Genomic DNA, 26,752 nt, shown 5'->3' with positions numbered 1-26,752 from the left:
AACCTGTATGATTTTTACGCGAAATCGATGATTTTTTTTTAAGGTAGACTAGAATAACTGTAGTCTTCGTAGGAAATTATCACCAAGCATTCTGCCATGTCTTAATCCTTGCCTTCGTAATTTCTCCTTATGCTTTTAATTCTTTTGATTTATATAATTTATGCACTTCTGGAATAAGGATTCTTCTTTCTTGGATTAAGGATAAGGAAGATTCTTCTAATGAGAATGCTAAGAAAAACAATGTATTACAACACATTTGTATTTCAACACATCTTAAAACACATTTTAAGACAAATATGACAAATAAAAAGCGTATTTTGATTAATATTAAATTTTCTAAGATTAAGCTCAATACATATATATCACATTTGGTAGATAGATAACAGATTGACTATTTAAATAATACTTTATAGTTATAATTGCAAAAGATCACAGGTAAAAATATATAAAATATAATATCAAATAAAATAAATAAATAAATACTGTAAAAATATATAAAATAATAAATAATATAAAAATATATAAAACATTAAACACAAATCATAACATCCGAAAATATATAAGAATTTTACTCCTGGACGAAATTATCCCACCACTGCTATTTTGTTGAATGGTAAATAAAAAGGAATAGAATTAATAAAATACAGCATGAGGGAAACAAACCCTTAAATTAATTTAGGTCAATAACAGAGAACCGATATTAAATTAGTACCTTCCGTTCTATTACATATACACAATTAGTTTTTAGAACAAACAACTTTTAGAAGCAAATATCTTAAGAACAACAAGCGCCAAAAGAAAGAGCATTCACAGTTGTGTATACAGGGTGATTCATTAAGAATGTCCAATCTTTGAGATGTAGATTCTAGACCTCAAAATATTAAAATTTAACCCAAATCATTTAAATAAGATGTGGCTCGTTACTGAGTTACAGGGTGTTTTATTTAAAAATTTAATAACTATTTTTACCTAGGGCTTTAAAACTATTTGACATATCCTTGTCATACTTGTCAGAAAATATAGGTACTGTACATCCTACTAAATTATGATAAATAAACTTTTCTGGCTAATACCAGAGGCGTACGACAGGGGAAAGTGAATGGTTGGCCCTTCCCAAATTCTACGCCACTGGCGAAATTGCTATTTTAGCACAATATTTCGTTTTTTCAATACTTTCTATGTAAATAATATACTCTTCATTCGTAACGTTAAAGTCATTAGTTTTCGAGATATTTGAAGTTGAAAATGAAACGGCATAGCTATTTTGATTAATGTATTGTGCTCCTTCATTTTTAACTTTAAATATCTCGAAAACTAATGATTTTATCGATACGGATGAAGAGTATATTATTTGCATAGAAAGTATTGGAGAATCGAAAAATTGCAATAAAATAGTAAATCCACCAGTGGCGTAGAATGTGGGAAGGGTCAACCATTCACTTTCCCCTGTCGTACGCCTCTGGTACTAGCCAGAAAGTTTTATTTAACATATTTTAGTAGGTTGTACAGTATCTACACTATCTGCTAGATATGATAAGGATATGTCCAATACTTTTAAAATACTGGATACAAATAGTTAATATTTATGTAATAGGGATGTTTGATTTAAAAATTATTTGTACCCAGTACTTTAAAAGTATTTGAAATTGCCGTATCATACTTGCCAAAAGTGTAGGTACTGCTCACCTTACTAATTTATGTTAAATAAACGTTTCTGGCTATTACCAGAGGCGTACAGGGGAAAAATGGATGGTTGAATCCTTCCCAGATTCTACGCCACTGATGGAATTGCCATCTCAGCATAATTTTTAGATTATCAATACTTTCTATGCAAATAATATACTCTTCATTCGTATTGATAAAATCATTAGTTTTCGAAATATTTGAAGTTAAAAATGAAGGGGCACAATACATTAATCAAAATAACTGTAAAGTTTCATTTTCAACTTCAAATATCTCGAAAACTAATGACCTTAACGTTACGAATGAAGAGTATATTATTTACATAGAAAGTATTGGAAAATCGAAATATTGCGCTAAAATAGCAATTTCGCCAGTGGCGCAGAATTTGGGAAGGGTAAACCACGCACTGTCCCCTGTCGTACGCCTCTGGTAGTAGCCAGAAATGTTTGTTTATCATAATTTAGTAGGGTGTACGGCAACTACACTTTGTGCAAAGTATGACAAGGATATGTCAAATGGTTTTAAAGTACAGTGGAACCTCGATAAGTCGGCCCCCGATAACTCGGAAGTCCGGCTAACCCGGACCGATTTTCATCAGACAAACATTTCAATAATAAAAATGTATGTATTATGTTAAAACATTTTATCTGTAGCCTCTTCTGGAATGTCTTAAAAATATCGAGTTTGATTGATAACACTTCGCTTCGACCATAATATAATATTTGAGAGATAATGGATATTTGTGTAATTTGAACTATACGATAGTAAAAATGACTCATGACACACGGCGGCGGCGGCAGAGCGATGTTAATTATCTGGGGCTATCGCAAATAACAGGCACCTGTTATTCCTTTATTTATTTCCAACTGTCTTTTAAAAAATTATTTTTTAAACAATGGTCTTTTAAACAATGAAAGAGCCACTGTTCTTAAATAACATAACATTTTTCCGATGGCAGACGAAATTAACACAATCGAAACTGACTGAGTTTTTTTACCTAGAAATGAACAATACTCTATACTATACTCTATACCAGCGGTTCTCAATCTTTTTTGGTGACGGAACCCTTTTGGAAAGTAAAATACTTAACGGAACCCTACAATAGTTTTTAAAAGTGTATTTTTTATTAATAAGCTTAATCAAATTCCAATGTAACAGTTACTTATTACTTACATACTTGTTAACTAATGGAAGGTATGAAACTGTTTTCTTATTTTTCATCAATTGGTTGATATCAGGTTTGATAGATGACATTAATTTGAAGTCTCATTTTGTGTATTTTGTTTTCGTGGCTGCATATGTGGAGAATCCTGTTTCGCATAAATATGTTGTTGAGAACGGGAGAAGAATATTCACAGCCATTTTGGCAATCATTGGATATTCATCACGGATTCTGCACCAAAAATCTCTGGGAGGCGTCGTTTTAAACAATCACTCCATAAATGTGTCTGATGACATTTCTAAAAGAGATTCGTATATCTCGTTTGACATATTTTCGGGCTTTTGTAAGTTGGGTTTATGAATCCATGAATTCAGTTTCATTTTTGTATTCTGTTCTTCGGGAAAATACATCAAAAGATGCACGCATGGAAGTGAGATATTTGACTATTTCTTCAAATACATCATCTTGGAACATTTCTGAGTCCGTATCGCTGACGAACTGAATGATGTAAAGCTTTCTATTTTTCTCTTTCTGACGCAAATAATTAAAAAATCTAATTTTCTTTTGAACGCAGTTATTTTGTTACAGGCCTGGAACACTATTGTCTGTTTACCTTGCAATGATAAATTTAAATCGTTCAGTTTTTGAAAGATATTCGCCATAAAAGACAGTCGGAACATATAAGTTTTATCATACAAACGGTCTTTCAAATTGAAATAAGTAATTGAAAGAAACATTTGTAACTCGGCTCTAAGTTCAAATAGCCTTGCTAAAGTTTTACCCCCACACAGCCATCGCACTTCTGTATGGAGCAGCAGTGTTTTATATTTGCTGCCATAATCTTCACACAATAATGAGAACAATCGGGAATATGGTCGTGATTTGATAAAATTTATTCTTTTTACTGCTTGATCCATAACTGATTTTAGATTTGACGGCATTTTCTTCATCGCAAGTGCTTGTCTATGCAGGATATAATGGCTGGAGCTATAATTAGGAGCTTTATTTTTTATTCGTGACACCAATCCTGCTGTTTTACCAGCAGGATAGCCAGACCAACAACATCAGTAGACTCATCTATTTGCAAGGCGAATCGTGTTTTTTGTAGACGTGTAACTAGGTAGTTCTTATTTGACGTAGCTGGCCAGATCATGAATACGCCGTGAAACAGTAACGTTCGATAGTGGTACAGTAGAAAGATGCTTTGCAGATTTTTCATCGATCATACATTTTGTTATGTCTAACACACATGGTTTTTATTAAATTCTCAGCGATATTGTGCGCTTCACCTGCTTGTGCAATGCGATAGCTAACTAAATAATATAATGGCTCTGTGGCCTTTTCATTGAAAGTTTTGGTTACATGCATTATAGTTTTTTGACTTTCCAATAACTGTTCTTTTTTACGTATAAAAAATTCTTTATTCTTGTTTTTAGACTCGGGGTGTACAGTTTCTAAATGTCGGCGCAACTTAGCAGGTGCCATTGGAACTATTATAAAATAGTTTACTACATAAAATGCAGTTAGGTGAACCGTTGGAATCAACAAATCCGAAACTGTGTCATCAAACTTCCTATTTTTCGCCTTTGAAACCGTGGAACTGACGTCGTTGCATAATCGTCGTGACCGGTAATTGCTGCATATTCCGCGTGTACTGCTTTCGAACATTCGGCTTCGGTAGAAGATGTTATTGCATCACGTTTAACGCCTTTAAGCCAACGTCATATTCTTCTTTATTAAAAACCACAAAATAACGTACAATCACAAACAACAAAAGTACAAAACTAATACAATCAGAATACAGCAGTAGAAAAATAAACACTTTTTTCGCTCCGAACCCTAATTGTCGACTGACTACTGACAGTACTAAGGACTAAGTCACCAAAGAATACCCCAACCAACTTGGTTGGGGTATTCTTTGGTCACACCAAGTCGTGTATTAGCGGTGACAGGCTAGTAAAATTGTATGAGACAACAGGAGGCAACTAAGTTCGACCTGTGGTTCGACCACGCCTCGTGAATCGTGCTATACCGCGTCAGAAAAGTCGAACAGAAAGAGGTGTTTTGAATTTTTTTTTTAATTCTCGCGGAACCCCTACAGTGGTATCGCGGAACCCTAGGGTTCCGCGGAACACACTTTGAGTATCGCTGCTCTATACAACTATAGGTAAGTTAGATGTGTGCTGTGCATATATATTTCATGTTATTTTAATTATAACGTACTTTATTTATAAGTATACCGTATTTTATTAATTTTTTCCGGATTTTCAATAACCCGGATCGGCCGCGGTCCCGATTAATCCGAGATATCGAGGTTCCACTGTACTGGGTAAAACTGGTTATTAAATTTTTAAATAGAACACCCTGTAACTCAGTAACGAGGCACATTTTATATAAGTGATTTGGGTTAAATCTTAATATTTTGAGGTCTAGAATCTATAACTCAGAGATTGGACATTCTTAATGAATCACCCTGTATAAACTTAGATGTAGGGACTGCCCAAAAACTTACATCGGTCAAACTGTCAGAACCTTTAACGAAAGTATAGCAGAACATAAAAGGGCTTTCAATAATACAAAAACAGGTTCTATGTACAGACTTCACCATCTAGATCATAGTCATTCTTTTAATGAACAGTTTTAAATTCTTCATATTCAAGATAAAGGCCTTAAATTATCTTTATTGGGATCTTTACTTTTAGACCGTTTTAAAATGCATAAGATACAACTTTAAAGATCAAGTGGTGAGATAATTTTGTCCAGGAATTAATATACATAGTACAATACCTATAGCTTCCATGATTACATCATTTACTATTTCACACATAACAAACTCTCAGAATAAAACAAATTTGCTAGTCACAATGAGAAATGATAGGTCAACCAAAATACAGATAATACTGTACATGGTCATTCAACAATAAGTCTCATCTTATTTACGTTAACACTAACGATAGTGTTAATCTTTAAGAATTATAATTCGTCAGGTATTTTCTGATAGGAAACATAAAACCGCATATACTACGTCGGTCAACAAGTCCCGGGCCTAACCATAAGATGGCGACTCCAATCATTTTCCATTTAACGTTTCGATAGTCCAAGCCTTCAAAAGAATACTGTCAAAACGCTATTTTTGTGATATTTATGGGCCATTCCACGAACATACGCCTGTTTTGGATTACTTCAACAACGAATATTTTAGTGTGCAACATAAGAAGTACGAAAGTAAATGGCGCTAATAATTATTCCAATAAACAACAATGTAATTTGCAATTTACTTTCGTTCTTCTTATTTTGCACAGTAAAATATTCGTTGTCGAAGTAATCTAAAACAGGCGTGTGTTCGTGGAATAGGGTATATTAACAATGGATTATAATAATTAAAGATTAGAATAATGTGATATTTATAACCCGGAAGGTCAAATGATGCAGTTATTCCCTAAAAAATGCTAAAAATGATTCTGAAAATCCGCAAAGTGAAGTTACAAGAGATAGATGACACTCTAAAGTTATCAAAGGACAGCATTTCGACCTCTCATACATAAACATTTAGGTACAAGAAAGCTGGTTTGCAAATGGGTGCCGCGTTTTCTCATACCAGAGCAAAAACAACAACGAATTGATGAATCTCGACATTAATCGGAATAAGTCGAAGTTTTTGCGTCAGTAGATCACAATTAATATAGATAAATAATATAAAAGATTAATATAGATCAAGGTCAGCTTTCTATTGATGGAGAGGAGTTAGAACGGGTAAATCATTTCAAGTACCTTGGCAGCTGGTTAAATGTAAATTGTGACTCTGATGAAGAGATAATAACTAGGATCGAAATATCACGGAAGACTTTTATGACCTGGAAACCAGTTTTATGTAACAGAAACCTGTCTATGAATATTCGAAAGAAGGTGCTGAAATGTTATGTGTGGTCTATCCTATTGTATGGTTGTGAGACATGGACGTTAAAAACCACAATGCTAAACAAAATAGAAGCATTCGAATTGTGGTGCTATCGACGAATCCTAAAGATATCGTGGGTTTCGCACACTTCCAATGAAGATGTCCTTCAAATGCTGAATTCGGAACGTCTGCTCATAAGCATTATAAAGAGGGGAAAAACAGAATACTTCGGCCATATAATTAGAGGACCTAAATACCATCTGCTTCGCCTTATAATACAAGGAGAAGTGGAGGGAAAGAGATGGATTGGTCGAAAGAAACTTTCATGGCTGCGTAATATTAGACAATGGTGTGGCTGCACAGTAGAAGAATTATTTCGCGCAGCAGCCGATAGAGAGAGATTTCAAGAAATTGTAAACATGATGACGGCCAACGTCTGAATACAGACACGGCACCTAAAGAAGAAGAAGATCACAATGAATGAAACATGGATCCATCACTTCACTCTGGAATTAAATCGGCCGTCATTTGAGTAGATAGCACCCGCAAAAAGCCTTCCAAAGCAATCAAAGACGCAACAAACCGCAAGCAAGGTTATGGCCTATGTATTTTTTAACTCACAAGGAATTATTTTCATTGACTTTTTGAAACATGGAGAAATAATCAACAGCAACTATACTATATTGGTGTACTAGAGCGTTTGAAGACCAAAAATCGCAAACAAAAGACCGCATTTGTTGAAGAAATAATTGTTGTTTCACCAAGACAATGCACCGTGTCAGAAGTCGATGAAAACGATGGCAAAAATGCTCGAATTGGGCTTTGAATTACTTCCATGACCATCGCGTAGACCAGTACTAGCCCACAGCGATTACCACCTTTTTTCGATATTAAAAAGATGCTCAGTAGCAAGATATATCGGTGAGGAAGTAATCGCCAAAACTAAAGCCTTTTTAGAAGGCAAAGATAAATCGTTTTACAAGGGTGGCACAGAAAAATTAGAAAAGCGTTGGAATGATTGTATCATCGCTAAAGGAAATTATTTTGACGAATAAGGAACAAAAAAACTGTTGTTTTACCAGTTAGGCCCGGGACTTATACTGACCGACGGACGGTCTACCTAAGAAAAATCGCAGGACCTTCTCAGTGACTCCAATGCCCATTGACGCATACTTTTGCTTCAGATATACTCCATATATGGGTTTTTTTATTTCTTAAACTCTCCTGGACAAATTATGAAAAAATGTACTACGCGTCTTTATTCATGTGTGTACTTTATTAATGATATCAACTCTGCCTTTCTTCTTCTATCCTTCAGAGCGATTGTTACTTTAATGAATAAGTAAAGCAAATAGATTAATTAGCTAATCAGAAAATTACGAATTTCCAGAAGTTATTTTTTGATCTGTATCTGACGAATAAAGGGTAAATGTGTCCAATAGATCGCTCTCACCAGCAGCATAAGTACATATTTGGAATGCGTCGTTACCAACTTCTTCAGTGCTGTTGGTAAATATGACAAAAGACTCATTTAGTGGTACGTTGTCATTCGGATAAGTACTACCGGCCGTAAAGTCAACTAAAGAGTTGTCATTTCTATTCAATAAAGATTCATTCGTGTGCAATGCAGAATTCTCATTAATGGACGATAATGGATTATCGTTAATCTGAGACAAAGTTCTGTTAGTGTTGTTATCGTCTTTCGTTATGTCAGTCTTTTCATGAGTTAGCTGATGAGCTTTAAATGAATGGTTCCATGTGAAGCTCTTATTGCAAATTGAACAAGTATAGGCTTTAACCCCAGAATGAGTTTTTGAATGAACTTTTAGGCTGTTACTTCTGTTAAACGATTTGTTACATACCGTACATTTGTATGGTTTTAGAGATGTGTGGACGATTGCATGGCGTTTCAGTCTTGTTGATGAGGGGAAAGCCTTGCTGCACTCCCTGAAATTGTTAGTAAAACAATTATTTTATTAAGTGCTCTTATATAGAGTAAAAGAAATGAGAAATCCTAGATGTAAACAATAAATCTGAAAATTTTCGTGCAACCACTTTCTGGTTGCATCCTTAATCTCTGCCGTTTACAATTTATAAAGCAAGGAGACGACGAATAAAGGAGACGAAATGGACTCTACAATATGCAATCACATTCCGTCTATTCGACTAGGAAAAATTGGAGAAAAGTGGTTCCACGAGAGGTTTTAGATTTATTGTTTACATCTGGGACTTCTCATTTCTTTAATAAATGTCGCTACAGCGTCTGATAAGCGAATTATTTTTATAAGTCAGCTTAAATAGACAGTTTGGTTTCGTTTCGATTCAGAGGTGTTCATGTAGCCCCACTGAGGAGGACTGGATAGACCGAAACGTACGTATGGGGATGATGGATCATTTTTAAACCGAAATGAAACATAAGCTGTCTTTCATTTTTCATTTTACTCACATTGTGAGTACACGGAACCAACTTTGGTTGGAATTTTTCCTGGACGAATAGATAGAGTCTCTCTCAACGGTCTCTCGCTGTCCTGACTACCCTATTTGTTGTCATTCGGCTGATGTGGTCATTCCATTCTATTCTTCTGTTTCTTACCCAGTTATTCATGTTATCCACCTTGCATCTCCGTCGTATATCTGTACTTCTAGCTCTGTCCCATAGAGTCTTACCATCAATTTTTCGAAGGGTTTTCATCTCCGCTGTTTCGAGCAATTTTTTTGTCCTCTCTGTGTCGGTTGTGTTTCTGCCGCGTATGTCATTATTGGTCTGATGACTGTTTTGTAAATTCTGCCTTTCATTTCTTTTCCGATATTTTTATTTCTCCATATTGTGTCATTCATTCAACCTGCGGCTCTGTTTGCTCTATTCACTTGATCTTCCACTTCTGTTTCGAGCCTTCCGTAGCTAGATAGTGTGATGCCTAGGTATTTAAACTCCATCACTTGTTCTATTATCTGACCTTCCAGCTCCAATTTACATCTTGTTGGATCTGCTGCTATAACCATGCATTTTGTCTTTTTGAGGAAATTAACATGTTAAATTTTCTGGCGATTATGTTGAATTGGTGCAGCATACGTTGTAAATCATCTTCACTTTGAGAGATTAGTATTGCATCGTCCGCATAGCAGATTATTTTAAGTTGTTTTTCTCCCATTTGGTATCCTTTTTTAGTTCTTACTTTTTTTATTATTTTGTCCATGATCAGGTTGAACAATAAAGGACTAAAGGAATCCCCCTGTCTTATCCCATTGCCGGCTTCAATTGGGTCAGTTAGTTCATCTTCCACTTTTACTTTTATTGTGTTGTTCTGGTAGATGTTTTCTATCGTTTTAATTATTCCCAGAGGTACCTCTCTCGAGTATAACAAGTGGATAACGTCCTTTAATGTGACCCTGTCAAATGCTTTCTTAAGGTCCACGAAACATAAATATGCCGGTTTGTTGTATTCCAACGATTTCTCTTGAACTTGCCTCATTATAAATATAGCGTCAGTGCATGACCTTCCCGACCTAAAACCTTGTTGTTCTTCTGCTAATGTTATAATTTCATTCAATTTGTTTGTTATCACTTTTGTTGTTAATTTTAATGTTGTGTTTAATAAGTTAATCCCTCTGTAATTCTCCGGGTCTGATTTGTCTCCTTTTTTGAAGAGAGGTATTAGGATGCTTGATCTCCATTCTTGTGGTATTCTATTTTGTTCTATTATTTTTTGTATTAGTTTTAATAATTGTTTAATTAGATCTTGTCCTCCGTATTTTAGGAGTTCGTTCGATATTCTGTCCTCTCTTGGAGATTTTCTATTTTTTAATTTCCTTAATTCTTTCTTCACCTCCCCCTCCTCGATGTTTATTTCTTCGTTTGTCGTAACTTCAGGTGTTGGTGGTTCATTATCGTCGCCTTTAGCAAATAGAAATCGGAAGTAGTCTGCCCATGTTTCCTTCTGAATGTGTTTCGCTTTTATTAATTCGTTCATCTCCTTTCTTTGCCCTCTGATCATTCTCCATACTTCTTTTTGTGTTCCGTAGAAGTCGTGTTCCATCTGTTTTGAGAAACTCTGCCGGTGCTCCCTTTTTATTTGTCTCACTAAAGTATTCGTTTCGTTTCTGATTCGTTTGTAGTAGTTGTATGCCTGTTGTGTTTGTTTTGTTCTGTATTGTAAAAAGGCTTTCTTCTTTTCTTGGCATTTTATCTTAACTTCCTCTCTAAACCACGGGGTTTTCTTTTTTAATATGTGAGTATTCGTTACTTTTCTCTCTCCTGTTGCAGCGTCGATTATGTTATTTTTGAGTTTTTGTCAGCTTTCATCGATGTTATCGTTTTCTAATATTCCATTCTCAGCAATCTTCTCTGATATTCTTTTCCTGTATAAGTATTTCGTAGATTCCGTATGTAGTCCTTCGACTTTAATTTTTGTTTGTGTTGGTGCTGCCCTCTTAGGTGTGAAATATTTCATAATGATTCCTATTTTACATAATACTAGGCTATGGTCGCTACCTACATCTGCTGAGTTGAGGCATCTTACGTCGATTATTTTTGATGGATGTATATCTCTGTTGGTTACAACATAATCCATCATAGATCTTTGTCCACGGGTTTTATTGAATGTATATTTGTGTTGGTCTTTGTGGTCAAAAAATGTGTTGTTTATTCTAAGTTCGTAATTTGCGCAGAAGTTTATCATCAGTTCTCCATTTTCGTTTTTAACATTTTCTTTGTGTTTTTGCTTAATTCCGGGTATTACTTGGTTACCTATTCGAGCGTTAAAATCCCCCAGTATTATCATCTTCCCTCTAACTTGATCTACTACTTGTTGTAATTCGTCATAAAAGATTTCCCTTATTGTTTGAGGCTTGTTATTTTCTGGGCCGTATACTCCGATGATGTTCAGGTCTTCCTTTTCCATTCTAATTTTTGCTGTGACAATTCTTTCCGATATATATTGACACTCTTTGATGTGATTTTGGTATTTTTGATGTATTAGTAATGCTACACCTTCTTTGGCCCTGTTTTCTTTTGCTACTCCACTGTAGATTAGTATATATTCGCCTAATCTTGATTGTCCTTTTCCTTTCTTTTTTGTTTCCTGTAGAGCGCGTATATCTATTTGTTTCTCTTTTAATACTTGGGTGATTTCTTGATCTCTAGTGTTGAGTGATCTGATGTTCCATGTGGTAATTCTCATCAATGTTTTTGTTTTGTCCTTATTTCTCGCCATGGTCGTCTTCATATGATAAATCCGATTCCGAGGCTTCACATTGTTTCTTTGAGCAGTATTCGTTTTTCCGATTGGTATGTTGCTAACATTGCCAATCAACCCTCCACATTTTATCCGGGCTTGGGACCGTATGGTGGCTCCTGTCTTCTGAGCCACCCTGGATACTTAGGGGTGGTTATCCCGACTATGAGGGTTGATGTAGTAAATATCGTTCGTTGTTAATACATTTATTTACACGTTAAATATATCACAGAAAGTAACTGGTGGTATAGTATTTACTTGAAATCGATGTTACCCCCTGGAATCTCAACTGCTAATTGATTTATCTGTTCTCGTAAAAATATAATTAAAGTCGATTATTGTTTATTTACTGTTTTGGTAAGCCAAGGTGAACGTGATTCAAAAGTGCTGACTGTTAATAAACACCCACTGAATATTATTGCAACTCGACCTTGTATCAAATACTAGCATGCATCGATGCAAAAACTATGTTAATCGTATTTATTAAAAACAAACATTACCACTGGCATTTAATTATTAAAAGGTTTATTTTTAATATGATGTTTACTAAGATGCTGTGTATCCCAATTCAACCGGTTGTGATAACCGGAGAGCTACTCGATCCACCTTGCAATTACTCAAGGCAGTGTTTACCTTATAAATTGTACCATTTTATTGTTTACATCTCGGACTTCTCTTTCTTTAATAGATGTCGCTATAGCGTCGGATACGCGAATTATTTTTATAATTCAGCTTAAATAGACAGTTTGGTTTCGTTTCGATTCGATTCAGAGGTGTTCATGTAGTCCCGCTGAGGAGGCCTGGAGAGACCGAAACGTACGTATGGGGATGATGGATCATTTTTAAACCGAAATGAAACGTAAACTGTATTCTGTATTTAATTTTTCATTTTACTCACATTTTGAGTACACGGAACCAACTTTCGTTGGAATATTTCCTGGACGACGATTCATGAAATGTCATGAATACATTACTAATTTAAAGTTTGATACTTACGAACATTTGAAAGGCTTTTCTCCAGTATGTGATCGCATATGTTGGACAAGATGACATTGCATTGACATTGTTTTTCCACAAACGTTGCACATGTATGGTTTCTCCTTCGTATGTGTCCTCATATGGTAAGTAAGATCTGGAGCCTGTCTAAACCCTCTACCGCAGATGGTACACAAAAATGGTTTGGAACCTAAAAATCAACAAAAATTTTTGATGAATTTATAACTACTGTGAAGTACAAGTTCTTTTATGTATAACTTTTAAAAAGTGTTCAGCAGATGGCTCACAAGGCTTATTATTCCATGGTATTCACATTTTTTTGCATTGGTTACTGTAACAGTATGGACATATTTCCTTAAAACTTCCACCACGTCATCATCATCAAGGCTTTTCATTCCAGATGGAATGAATGTTGCCGCTCTTGCTTAGAGCTCTCTGATTCGCTTATAGCGGTGAACCACTCCGCATTCTTCTTCTATAGTGTCAAAATTTGTAGTATGACTTGGCTTTCGTTACAGTTGTCTTCTACTTATTTCGATATGTGCATAGTCCCCTCCACTTTCTCACTTTCAGGATTTTGATGTCCATCATGACCTGGTCCTCCCATCTCTCTCTGGGTCTTCTCGTTGGTCTTTCAGTTTCTGGCTTCAATCTGGTGACACTCTTAATCAGTAGGTCGTTTTTCCTTCTCTCCACTTCTCCTTCTCTTTTCTTTCTCTCTCTGTCCACCAGCCATCTCAGTCTGTGCGCTTTAATAAATCTACCTATATCTTCTCTCTTCATTATTTCGCTTAGTTCATAGTTCATTCTTCTTCTCACTTCTCCGTTTTCCATTCTTATAGGGCCCATAATTCGTCTGAGGATTTTTCTTTCGAATATTCTTGTAATAGAATATTTCAAAAATATTTTAGCAAAAAACCAACTATTTTGTTAACAGTGTAATTGTAACAGGCGAGCCCTCTTTTATAAAAAAAAAATCACTTCTGTCACCGTTTGGAACAACCTGAACTGCCAGCAAGTTAATACAACATACTACAGTTGACGAAGAAGACAGTTTTAAATCGTTTTCTTTTTCTAATTGACTTTGGTTCTTTTTATTAATGTGAGGATCAAAGCTTTCCAGTTTTTTCAGCTTCTCTTCATTGGATAGATTTTTAAAATATTCACAGAAAAAACATGCATCTATTTTTGGCTAAAAAATTTAAATATTGTACTTAGTATTGAAAGAAAATATTTCCATATAAATGCTTTTTAATAGACTGATAATTATTTTCTGTGCACTGCTTTAGACACAACTGATACATTTCAGATATGTTCAAGTCCCCCTTTAAATATATTCTCTGTGTGCGAGCTCAGCAGTAATAAGATTCCATTACAGGAAAATAATCTATATGCCTTCGTACGAAAATATTTCTTTCATCACCTATCCTTGGACATTCAGTCTTTAAAAAAATTTTTAACATTCAAGGCCAACTCTGAAGTGTAAAATTTAAAAATCTAACTGTTTGCAACTGAGAAAATAAAACGCTTAGGAAAAAATCAGTTACAAAATTACAAAATTTACAACTCGAATTGTTAACACTTTGGAACTAAAATAATTACCATTTTATGACAAAATACATGTGTGACATCTTCACTGAACGTTATTATAGAGTTCTGAAGCTATTTCTTTGTGACATTTTTGTAATTAACTATTCTAATTGGGAAATAAGCCACAATTTAATTGAAAAAATAATTTTGTTAAAGTTTCAACTTCCAATTCGGACGTCTTTGTCAAAATACAAAATATTAGTATTTAATATCATTAATCCGAATTGGAAGTCGAAACATTAATAAAATTATTTTTTTCGATTAAATTGTGGCTAATTTCCCAATTAGAATAGTTAATTATAGAGCTGTTTCCATTTGTAATTCGTAAATATTGTTTATTGAAGCACTTCCCAATATTTAGCACGAAACCCCTATAATTCAAACTTTTTTACTTACTGGAATATCTATGTATAGATATGTAATAGACATTATTCTATAGATATGTAGATAGAAACTTATCCATAAATCTGCATATAAAAGTTTGTGGATTGAAAGATAAATTTCTGTGTAAAACAACAAGATGTAGCTATGACATTAGGAACCCTCTCAATAAAAAAAACATCTATAAATTGTAATTAAAAACCAGAGGCTTAAGAGATACAATCCGATCAGCTAAAATATTTCAGACAGAAAACATTATATTATGTGACAGAGACATACATAGAACATTTACTATTGCAAAAACGGCTATGAATATGATGAAACTGGTATATAACAATTTGGAAAAATTTAACCATAACAATGCAAACAAAGTTAAAGCTGGTAAGAGCTTTAATTTTCCCATATGCATGGGAAACATGGATATTGAAGAAAGCAGATAGAAATAAAATAGACGGTTTTGACACCTCTCCGCTTTTTTAGGGTTATGTATTGTTATTTTCACTCCCATTTCCAATTTCTCTTACATACTATCAATAGAAAATGTTACTCCCTTGGGGAGTGACATTTCTCCGAAAAATTAAGAGAATTTGTTTCAAGATTACAGCATTTTCGGTTTTAGGTTAGCCACGCCTACTTTTACGTCACTTTCTCTTACCATTTCTAGAAACCTCTTACCGAAATTCAAGAATAAGGGCTCTGGTGGTACCCAATTTTTTTCTCTGTGAATTGAGTGAGTTTTTGTCTGAACATATGTCCACCATATCATCCAGACTTAGACCCTATAGAAGTGGTTTGGGCGCAAATAAAAAATGGAAGTACAGAGCAAAACGTTATTTTACATTAGGAGCTGTAAAACTTGTTGGTGAAACATGAAATTGCTGACACACACCACCCAGACAATTTGTGTCACTTACCTGTGTGAATTCTCATATGTGCAATAAGAGTCCCAGAGTGTTTGTATTTTTTCCCACATTCCTTGCATTCAAATGGCTGCTCCTCTGAATGACTACGAATATGGTGTTTTAAGGCACAATATACTTTAAAACCTCTTTTACATTGCGTACATACATATGGTTTTTCCTCATCGTGGGACTTTAAATGCACTCTTAAACTGTTTGGAGACTTAAAGGGCTTGACACAAACATTACAGGTATATACCTGAAAAAAAGGTTTGTATTTTTAATGGACATTATGAATGTAGAATACAGAAAACAGAGGAAATATGTGCCCATATATGCACATAATTGACGCAAATATGCAAAACAATTTTAAAGAATTAAGTTTTAAACAATAAGGCTTGCACGTAATGTTCCCCTTGTTGCCATATTCTAAACTTGAAGAAATATATAAGGAATAATCAGATTTTTTGACATGCCATTCCTATTACAGCGAGCATTTGATTGGCTAGAATTAGTGACGAGTTTATATTATGTCATCACTACCTAATTCTAGCCAATGAAATGATCGATGTAATAGGTCACAATGTCCAAAAATCTGATTATTTCCTATATACACTCACAGGCACAAAATTCCGCCACCCAAATTTTTTGATTAAGTTTGACAGTTTATAACTTTATTATTTGTGCTCCGATTTTCAAGATTCTTACACCAGTTTGTAGGTACATGTATTGATATCATTTGGTATTAATCCGGTAACAAAAAAATTTTGCTTACATGGGATTATACAGGGGTAAATGAAAGCGATGTATTTTCTCTTAACTTAAAAAATTTTTTTGGAAAAATGGAATAGCTGATTTGGTTTCATAGTCCTGTCATATTATCCCAGAGGCATTACTAAAATTTTGTTTTAGAATTATCCGAATATCTCTTTTCTTGTAAGAGCTCTACCATTTTTTGTAAATAAAAACACTGATTGACTCAGAGATTGGATTGATAAGATTAGAATGGCCCGCATGCAGCCCAAATCTCAATCCTATTGAGCATTTATGGGATGAATTAAAAATTTGCCGTCATCCTAGACCTCCAGAAAATTTGGTACCGTTATGGCCCTAGTATAGAGGAATATCCGCTATTGAATTAAGGAGTGTTTTTATTACAGCTCTTAATTACAAGAAAAGAGATATTTGGATAATTCAAAAAACAAAACCTTAGTAATACCTTCAGGATAATACAAAAGGAGTATGAAACAAAATCAGCCCACCAATTTTTCCACAGATTTTTTTTAAATTAGCAGAAAAACAACGCTTCCATTCAACCCCGTATAATGCCATCTAAGCAAAAAAAAAATTTTACCGGAATAATAACAAACGACATCAATACATGTAACTATAAACTGATGCAAGAATCTTGAAAATCGGAGTACAAATAATAAAGTTATAGATTGTCAAACTTAAACAAAAATTTTGGGTGGCGGAATTTTGTGTCGGTGAGTGTATTTTTTCAAATTTATAATATGGCAACAAGGGGAAAATGACGTGCATTCCTTATTGTTTGACTTTTCCTATAGTTATCTTTGTTTCACATGCTTAAAAACAAAGACAATCAGTATAGCCGGTAGCTGCTGTGGTATTTGTTTGGCGTCAAGTTTGTACCATTGGGTTATGATGTCATTAAATCTATGATGTTTGAATTATAGTCTTGTTCATAAATTTTGCATTTAATAACCAATGAAAGGCAGTGGCAGATCTATGGTGAAAGAAAATAGGTAAATTCCCCCCCCCCCCCTAACAAGGTCCAAAATTAAAGAAAACAATTGGTGAAACATGAAACTTACACCACAGACAGACAAATTCAACCCAACAAACATGCTAGTTAGAAAGATTAAGGGAACTTAACGACGTTCTACACCTTCGCCAAAGAATTAAGGATTTGCATGAAATTTTAGTATGTGATAGTTTACTTCAAAAAAGTAATACTTGATTTTTAAAAAATTGTTTTGCCGTGCCGTTTAATTACTATTAAGGGTCAAAGTTAAGTTTTAACATGGGCTCTTATGGGAATTCTTAAAAAGTTAATAACTTTTGACCCAAATTTACGATTTTTAATTATTTGTGCTTAAATTAAAGGTTTTTTTGTAAGGAATAACATATTAAAAAATTAGGATTGTTTACCGTACCATTTATTGAAGATATTCTTCTTTAGCGGCGAATCGATTGAGGGTAAAACTGTACATCAACCACGCGCCTGCGCACACTGACAGTATGTAGTTCTGACAGTATGTAGTTCATTGCTAATATTTCAAGATAGGTATGTATGTATCTGTAACCGTGCAAATAAGTCATTAAAAGAATATATTAGTGGTTTTAGGAAATGTATTATTTATTATAATTCTTGTGTTTTTGGATTTGTGTTTCCCTGTAGTAAAATAATAAAATATGTAGGCATAACATTTTTACAGTTTGTCGCCGTGTTGTGTAATCATATCCGAAACTTACGTGTCAATTCAAGTGGCTCGATGGCGTAGTTGGCAGAGCGGTGGGACAGAGAACGGAAGCACACGGAAGGTCGCGGGTTCTAATCCTGGACGATTCATACTTTTTTTTATTTTTCGTTATTTTAATAAAAATTTTTTGAAAGTGGTAGATAAGAAAGTTAGTTTAATGTTTAAATAAAATACAAATAACCTGTTAAGTATATTTACTTCGTTTAAATTACCTATATAATAGAAGAATATCTTCTTACGTGGGTACAAAATACACACACATTCTTTTTTTTAATTTATTTATTATAATTTATTCCGTAATTTCCGTCATTTATTAGAATTTATTTTTATAAAGTATTCAATACTGAAACATATGATTTGAGTATTCTGCTATAAATGCATTGTTACCAACTTTTGCTTGCATATAAGTTTCCCCCCTTTTCCTCTGAGAGGCATACCCCGCAACGAAGGTGTAGAACGTCGTTAATGTATAATAAGTAATTATTTATGTCTTTTATGTAGTTTGGGTTTATCTTTTTTATGTCTTTTGGTTGGTGCTTCATTGGAAGTTCCCCCCTAAGACAAATTTCCCCTCCCACAGAAAATTTCTAGATACGCTACTGAATGAAGGGTTTAGTGCAATAACCGGTCAAAGACCACTTTTGTCGAAATTAAGCTTATGACATTTCTTGCCTTCAAAAATACCTTCACACAGTTTGGAACAAAAACGTTACGCGTAGTGTGTAAGAAATTCAATGTAGAACAACACGGACGGTTATTGCACAAAAAATGTTAATACCAGAGTCCTTAAGATTTGCTTTATGCACATTTTACACAAAACTATGCAATGTACATGTGGATAGTTATTGCACCAAGCCCATCAATGGAATCGGTCATTTGAGAATCCCAACATGTTCAAAAAAGCAAAGTTGTGGAAAAGTGCAAAAAACATCTCGGGGTTGACAGTGTTTTTCTTGATTCAGAAAAATTTCGCAACTCTCTAGGTTTATTTGGTATGTTAAACAGGGTCGGGTTTCTCTTGAAACATGTGACCCTACATCTAAAGTTGTTAAAAGTGCAAAACAACTAAAATCGATTTTTTTGAACATGTAGGGTTTCTAAAACGACTGATTCAATTGTAGACTTGTAGAATTTTGATTTATAAACAACAATAATAATTTCTACACTCACCTCCTCACCATCTTCTCCAAAACTTTTATAATAATTCATACTAGGTACCTCTTTACTAACTTTTTCATTTTTAATCGATTTGGAATGTTTTTCATCTAAATTTAATCCGCAAAAATTTAATTTTGGAGATATCAGTTCTAAATTCTCAACTCTAAAGTTATCCTTTATCAATTGGTCAACAGTATCTTCTCCTAACGGTATACAGCTTTTCAAATCATCACAGTCTTCGCTTTCTTCTCCATCTTTTAAATCGTCATTCGGCAAATATTCATCTTGTATGAACTCCTTTATTAATCCATCCGAAACCAAATTTCCATTATCTGTAACATTTTCACATTCTTTCTCGAGAGTGTTTTCGATAGCTGCTATTTCATTTAAATCTAGTGTATTATCAGTTTCAAATTTATCTTTTATTTCCATATTTTTAATTTGTTGTAAATATGTTTCTAACAATATTTGAGATTTGTTACATTGTTGTTGAAATTTATAGGCGTTGTGAGCACTGTTGATACACTTGGTACATATCATACTTGGTAATTTTTCATCTTCAACCTGAAAAAACTATTTTAAAATATTTCTCGTAAATTAGAATTATAATATAGGTTGGATGCTCGAATATATGAAATTTATGGAAATAAAAGGCAGATTTCAAGTATGGTATGTTAAACAGTAAATGGTTAAGATCAATTAGTTACCACTATAAACATCCTGGATTAGCCGATAATAGTATAAAAGGCCCGGTTTCAGGTAAAATTTAAATATGTTTTCTGGTAAAATTTGTCAATCTTCATTTCTTAATGTTGATTTAATTGCGTACAATCCAAACTCATTATAATTTCATTAATACAGATTAGGCTTATATTGACGAAACTGTACCGCTAAAAGGGTTTTTCGAATTCGATTGTAGTGCGCGACGGGGTTGCTATTTAATCACCTTTTAAGTGGTTTTCAGGTATTTATATAATAAGTTTATGGAACTGAAAACCCACCAGTATTAAAATACGATTTCTTGATAAAATTTGTTAGTCTTTATGTATCACGGGAAGTGTTAAGTAGTATTACTCATTTTATTCATTACGTTTTCTATCATTATGTGCCGTCCGTGGGATAGTAATAATGGGGCTTCTTCTAGTGTTCCGGTAAAGAAGAAACATTTATCTGTAGATGCAAAGCAAATTGTAAAAACTATATACAGTACCTTACTTAAAAGAGGACTTGACACAACTTCCGCTACGAGTGAAATATGCGATTTGACGAAAATACCTCTGACCACAGTAAAAAGAATTACATCAAACCCTATAGAAACAAGAAAAAAACGTAAAGATTTCAGTTCCACCAAATGTATGGACGAAGCCGATAAGGACTTGATACGTCGAAAAGTCTATACCATGTACGAAGAGCAACGCATACCTACATTAAGAGCTCTGAAGCAACGGCTCAATGTTGACGAAACCCAAATAAGCTGTAGCCTCACCAGCTTATGGACAATTTTGAAAAGTATGAGCTTTCGATATCGTATTGGGACCGTGCAAGTTCGGCAAAGCGACCCCTATTTCTACGCTCTATACTAAAATTCGCACTTTTAATTATATTGGCCAATTATATTAGTCCTGGTTACTGGATAATTGTCAAGGCCATAGTCCAAAAAAATAATAAGAAGAAAAAATAAGATTCAGGTTATATTATGAAAACGTCAACAATTGTATGTAGTAAATAAAATTAGTAATTAAAATGCAGTACTGCAAGCAAAATAAAATTAATTAAATTTACCTTTATATAATAATTGCATATCATATCAATATTGTGGAGCAATATATAATTTTTCTGCTTCATTGACAGAAGGTATGAAATATACGTCAATTTGACAATTTCAATTGACAATATGAATTATTAAGATAGTTGCAATATTTCTCCGCGACTCGCGCAGGGTCGTTTCTCGTTTCCCCTTCCAAGTACTTGCACACCGCGAATAATTGACAAAACACAAGTAATTATGGAATCTCATAGATTACAAAAATGGCGTTATTGACAAAAGACAAGTAATTATGGAATCTCATAGATTACAAAAATGGCGTTATGAGTATATAAATTCGATAAGAAAATTCCGTTCTGAAAATCGTCCGATAATTTACCTCGACGAGACATGGTTTGACACACATTCAACGCGACCTAAAGGATTTGCGGATCCGTCCGGTAAATGTAAGACAAAAGCTCCGTCAAATAAAGGGTAAAGAATAACGATTTTACACGCTGGATCAGAAAATGGTTGGGTTCCAAATGCCCTGTGGCTTTCTGCAAAGAACATTAAAGACTCCTGCGTCGACCACCATGAAGATACAACGGCAGAACTTTTTGAAGAATGGTTCAAAAATAATCTTAATACCAAACATTCCTCAGAATAGCGTAATAGTAATGGACAATGCAAGCTATCACAGTCGCCACCTAAGTAAGGCTCCAAACTCGAATAACACTAAATTGGAAATTCAAAATTACATGGAGACTAATGATATGTATTTTGAAGAATGTTATACCAAACAAGAGCTTTTAGAAGTTTTAAAGGCATTTTCTATAAAAAAAAGTATATGTTTGTGATACATTGGCAGAGGAAATGGGACATACAGTGCTGCGGCTTCCACCCTATTATTGTATGTTTAATCCCATAGAACATATGTGGCACGAATTGAAGTCTAACGTGAGGTCACAAAATATTTCTCCAACGTTAAGTAGTACTGTTGTAGAGTTAATAAGAAAATGTGTCAATGATATTCTTCCAAATAGTTGGAGAAATTCAGTCCGACACGTAGTAGGTAAAGAAAATTGATATGTTCGTGTACATCATAATATAATTGGACCGATCATAATTAATTTAGATGAGGATAGCGATAGCGAAACGGAACTATGTGTGGAGTGATACTTTCATCAAATCTACAAATGTTACTATTAAAAAAACGGTTCTTTTCAGAACCACAAATTATTATTAATGTTTGAATGTTTGTTTTTCTATAATCTTAGCAATTAAAATAGATTTAATTTATTTTAAAACTCATTTGAAAACATTAATTTCTATTCGGGTATATAAGGCAAAGCAAAATATTTTACATCAAATTTTTTTTGGTTTTTGTAGTCGTAATTATTGTAATTGTCAAAAGACCAACTCTGTCTACCTCAATTGCTTATCGCTCCGGGTGGGTCTTAACAATGGGCCAGGTCAGATAAATTTAATAATGTTTACGACCGCAGTAATTATATTGAACCATTTACTGTTGAACAAACCATACCTAGTTTATTAAATTTGGCCTGAGTATATATTCGACTCCTAGAGCATCATCAGGGCATTTCGTCAAAATACAGGATACCTTCCTGTTTTGACGAAATGCCACTGATGATGCTCTCAGAGCGAAAGTATACTTGAGAAAGATTTAATAAACTAGATGCTCGAAAATCTGCCTTTTATTTCTATAAATTCCAATTAAAATTATACAGGGTGATTGATTAGTAGGGTAAAGCTCAATAGCTCCACTATAGTAATAGATAGCAATAAAAGTTAATAACAAAAATTTTAGCCACCTTTGAGCTTCACATTACAAAATTAGTTAGAATGTTACAGGGTGTTCAATAACACAGTGGCAGACCAAACTTATGTTTTTTTAAATGGAACACCCTATATTTTATTTTAAATTCGAAATCCTGTTAACTTCTCCATCACAAAAATATAAAGGTTTGTTATGTTATACAGGGTATTTACAAAGTTATAACCAATTTTATATGAAAATCGTAACAGGTTCAACTCCCTGTATAAATAAAAATAAGCAAAACAGCAATGGTTTATTAATGCCAAATGTTTTTACGTATTGTCAAAATTTTCAAGAATGGTCGATATTGCTAATTTTCTTTATATCAAATACAGGGTGAGTCAAAAGGCAAGTACATTATTTTCTCAGTAATTTTAAATTTAACACCCTGTATTTTATATCACTATTGAAAAGTACCAATACCGTACTTTAATTTTTAGATAACATTCCCTATGTCTAAATTTATTAGTTTTCGAGATATTTTCATTTTTCAATGGACCAGTAGCGTGGCCACCCAAATCACCAGAATTTAATAAACTGGACTGATTTTTTTGGGGTTACGTTAATAATGAAGTTTATAAAATACCTCCAACAACAAGGGATGAGATGAAAAATAGAATACAAAGTGTATTTCGATGTGTTAATTTACAAATGCTCCGTAGAGTAAGTAGCTCATTCAATGATCATTTTTAGGCGTACATAAATGTGTTAGGAGATAATCTTGAACACCTTATGTAATTAAATATTAACAATATTTTATTAAAAGTAGCTTCTAATTTTTTCAAACATGTTTTTTTTGCAAAATGTATTACTGATGAATTATGTTTCGTTCTTTATTTGTTACATTGTTACATTTACATACAAAAGTAGCGTTTAATTGTCTTCACAAAATATTGTATTTTGTGTTTGTGTGTTTTTTTGTAAAATTTATTACTAATTTTCTTTGTTTATTTGTTGCATTTACATACAAAGATAGTTTTTAATTGTTTCAAAAATGTTGCATGTAGTGGTTGTGTTTTTGTTTGTAAAATGTATTACTAATAAATTATTTTTATTTCTTTATTTGCTATAGTGTTACATTGATTACCGGATTGATAATCGGTAATCTTCAATTGTCAATTCAGTCATGGCTTACTTAAAATTTAGATAAATTTAAACACCTAAAATAATTTGCTCTGAAAAATGAAAATGTCTCGAAAATTAATAAATTTGGGCATAGGGAATGTTATATAAAAATTAAAGTATGTTAATGTTACTTTTCAATAATGATATAAAGTACAGGGTGTTCCATTTAACATTACTGAGAAAATAATGTACTTGCGTTTTGACTCACCCTGTATTTGATATAAAGAAAATTAGCAATATCCATAATTCTTAAAAATTTTGACAATAAATAAAAAATATGGCATTAATAGATCATTGCTGTTGTGCTTATTTTTATTTATAAAGGGAGTTGAACTTGTTACGATTTTCATACAAAATTGGTTATAACTTTGTAAATACCCTGTATAACATTACAAACCTTTATATTTTTGTGATGGAGAAGTTAACAGGATTTCTAATATAAAATAAAATATAGGGTGTTCCATTTAAAAAAACATAAGTTAGATCTGCCACTGTGTTATCGAACACCCTGTAACATTCTAATTAATTTTGTAATGTGACGCTCAAAGGTGGCTAAAATTTTTGTTATAACTTTTATTGCTATCTATTACTATAGCGGAGCTATTGAGCTTTACCCTACTAATCAATCATCCTGAATTGTAGTATTGAATGCTCTACTACAAAACATGAAATTCTGATTTCAATAGAATATCATATTGTACACACATAGTTACACACATGTATGGTCCATATTGTTATATGGCATGGAGACATGGACGTGGAAAGTGTCTTTCATTAATAAGTTGGAGGCCTTCGAAATGTGGACCTTTGCGAAGAATGTTCCACATACCGTGAACAGAAAGGTTGAGAAACGAGGAAGTATTCAGACGAGCAAATACTGTGAGAGAATTGCTCAACTTGATCAAGGCATGAAAAATTGAATACCTGGGCCATATTCTAAGAGAGGAAAAATATTCAATCTCTCAACTAATCATCCAAGGAAAGATTGAGAGCAAGAGAGGAGAAGGTCACAAACAAATGTATTGACTGTGAAATATAAAGAACTGGAGAGGCATAACTAACACTGGGGAACTTTGGATGCCGCAAAAGACAGATGTCTGACCTTAAGATAATTCCCCAATGCACTATAGGTGCAGGGCACCATAAGAAGAAGAAAACACACATGGTATACACAAGCACATATTTAACAACCTTTTAGAAAACACCAGTAATTGCCCAAGTATACTTTCGCTCCTAGAGCATCTTCAGGGGTGCTTCGTCAAACTAGGAAGATATTCCAGAATATAGTAACATTTCTTGCATTTATGTAAAATGATAGTGAAAAGTAACATATAACAAACACACCAGACAATCGAAAAATAGATTAAAATTAAAATAAAACCGGTACTCAGCTGGTTTAATTTTAATCTGTTAGTCCGATGTCCAGTGTGTTATATGTTACTTTTCACCATCACTTTACATAAATGCAACAAATGTTACATTCTGGGATGTCTTACTAATTTGACAAAACCCCTGACCATGCTCTAGGAAAGTATACTTGGACAAGATTTAATAAATTAGGTGCTAAAAGCATGTTCTTTTTGCAGCAGACTGTCAAAGTTCCTCCTAGCTAGACATAATACCACCCTAAACCTTCTCAATACTTTTGAAGGAAACATATTGAGAAGGATATTTGGACCCATTTGTGACAATGTAATATGAAGAATAAGGTTCAACCACAAATTGTATCTTACAAAGAACCCTCTATAGCCAATTATGCAAAAATATAAAGATTGTGCAGGGTAGGTCACCTTCTAAGAATGGATATTGACAGAACACCTAGTAGGACACTTAGTGGAACTATAATGGGATGTTGGCTAGTTAGTGGGAAGACCAAGGAAGTGGGAGAGCAGCCAAGGATAGAGATTGGAGGAGGATGTTGAGAGAGCCTGGCTTTGGCTGTAGCGCCATAGGAGTGACGAGCGAGAGAAACTATTTAGATCTTTAGTTTAATTTCAATATGTTATTTATTTCAAATAAAACAAGTTTTATATGAACTGCGGAAAATGTTACTGTGCAAAAGTTATCTTTATAATAATAATCAGTGATTTAAAAAGTTTCAAAAATCAATGAAATACAAATTTTAATTTTTAGTGTTAGTACATCAATAACCTAGATATTATATTGATTATTTGTTCCATTAAAAATCTAGTGATGATTTTTATATTTTATATAATTGTGTTATAGTAATTTTACTTAAAATCGTTAAAATAAATAAAAACTTACGTTTATATTTGAGATATTTGTAAGGATTTCTCCAATTGTTGGTATATTTTCACAATTTTGTTCTAATAAAGCGCTATGGACTGAAAACATTGAATCGGACTCGATTAAACACGCTCTACATATTTTTTCTAAATTTAAAGAAAAGACTATTCCTTCCATTTTATAGTTAACCCGGTAATATCCTTATTTTAAACAAAAATATTAGTTTAATTTTATTTGACTGACTTATTTTTAATTTTATAAGTAAAGTAAGTGTCAGTGTCAAATAAATGT

General features: G+C 33.4%; 1 protein-coding gene across 1 annotated transcript; it reads right to left on the bottom strand.

The window, feature by feature from the left end:
• Positions 1 to 335: 335 nt before the first annotated feature.
• On the bottom strand, positions 336 to 26,724 carry LOC114333660 (zinc finger protein ZFP2-like). Its single transcript, XM_050653922.1, has 5 exons — positions 26,480 to 26,724; positions 19,518 to 20,069; positions 15,859 to 16,102; positions 12,974 to 13,163; positions 336 to 8,690 (listed from the first exon to the last, which is right to left on the bottom strand). The coding sequence occupies exons 1-5, from the start codon at positions 26,636 to 26,638 to the stop codon at positions 8,120 to 8,122; spliced, it is 1,716 nt and encodes a 571-aa protein (XP_050509879.1). The 5' UTR covers positions 26,639 to 26,724; the 3' UTR covers positions 336 to 8,119.
• Positions 26,725 to 26,752: the final 28 nt, after the last annotated feature.

Source organism: Diabrotica virgifera, chromosome 6, assembly GCF_917563875.1.
Source record: "Diabrotica virgifera virgifera chromosome 6, PGI_DIABVI_V3a".
In the NCBI taxonomy this organism is placed as follows: Eukaryota; Metazoa; Arthropoda; class Insecta; order Coleoptera; family Chrysomelidae; genus Diabrotica; species Diabrotica virgifera.
Note: the sequence above shows the minus strand (reverse complement) of the source record. Positions and strands in the feature narration are given on the sequence as shown.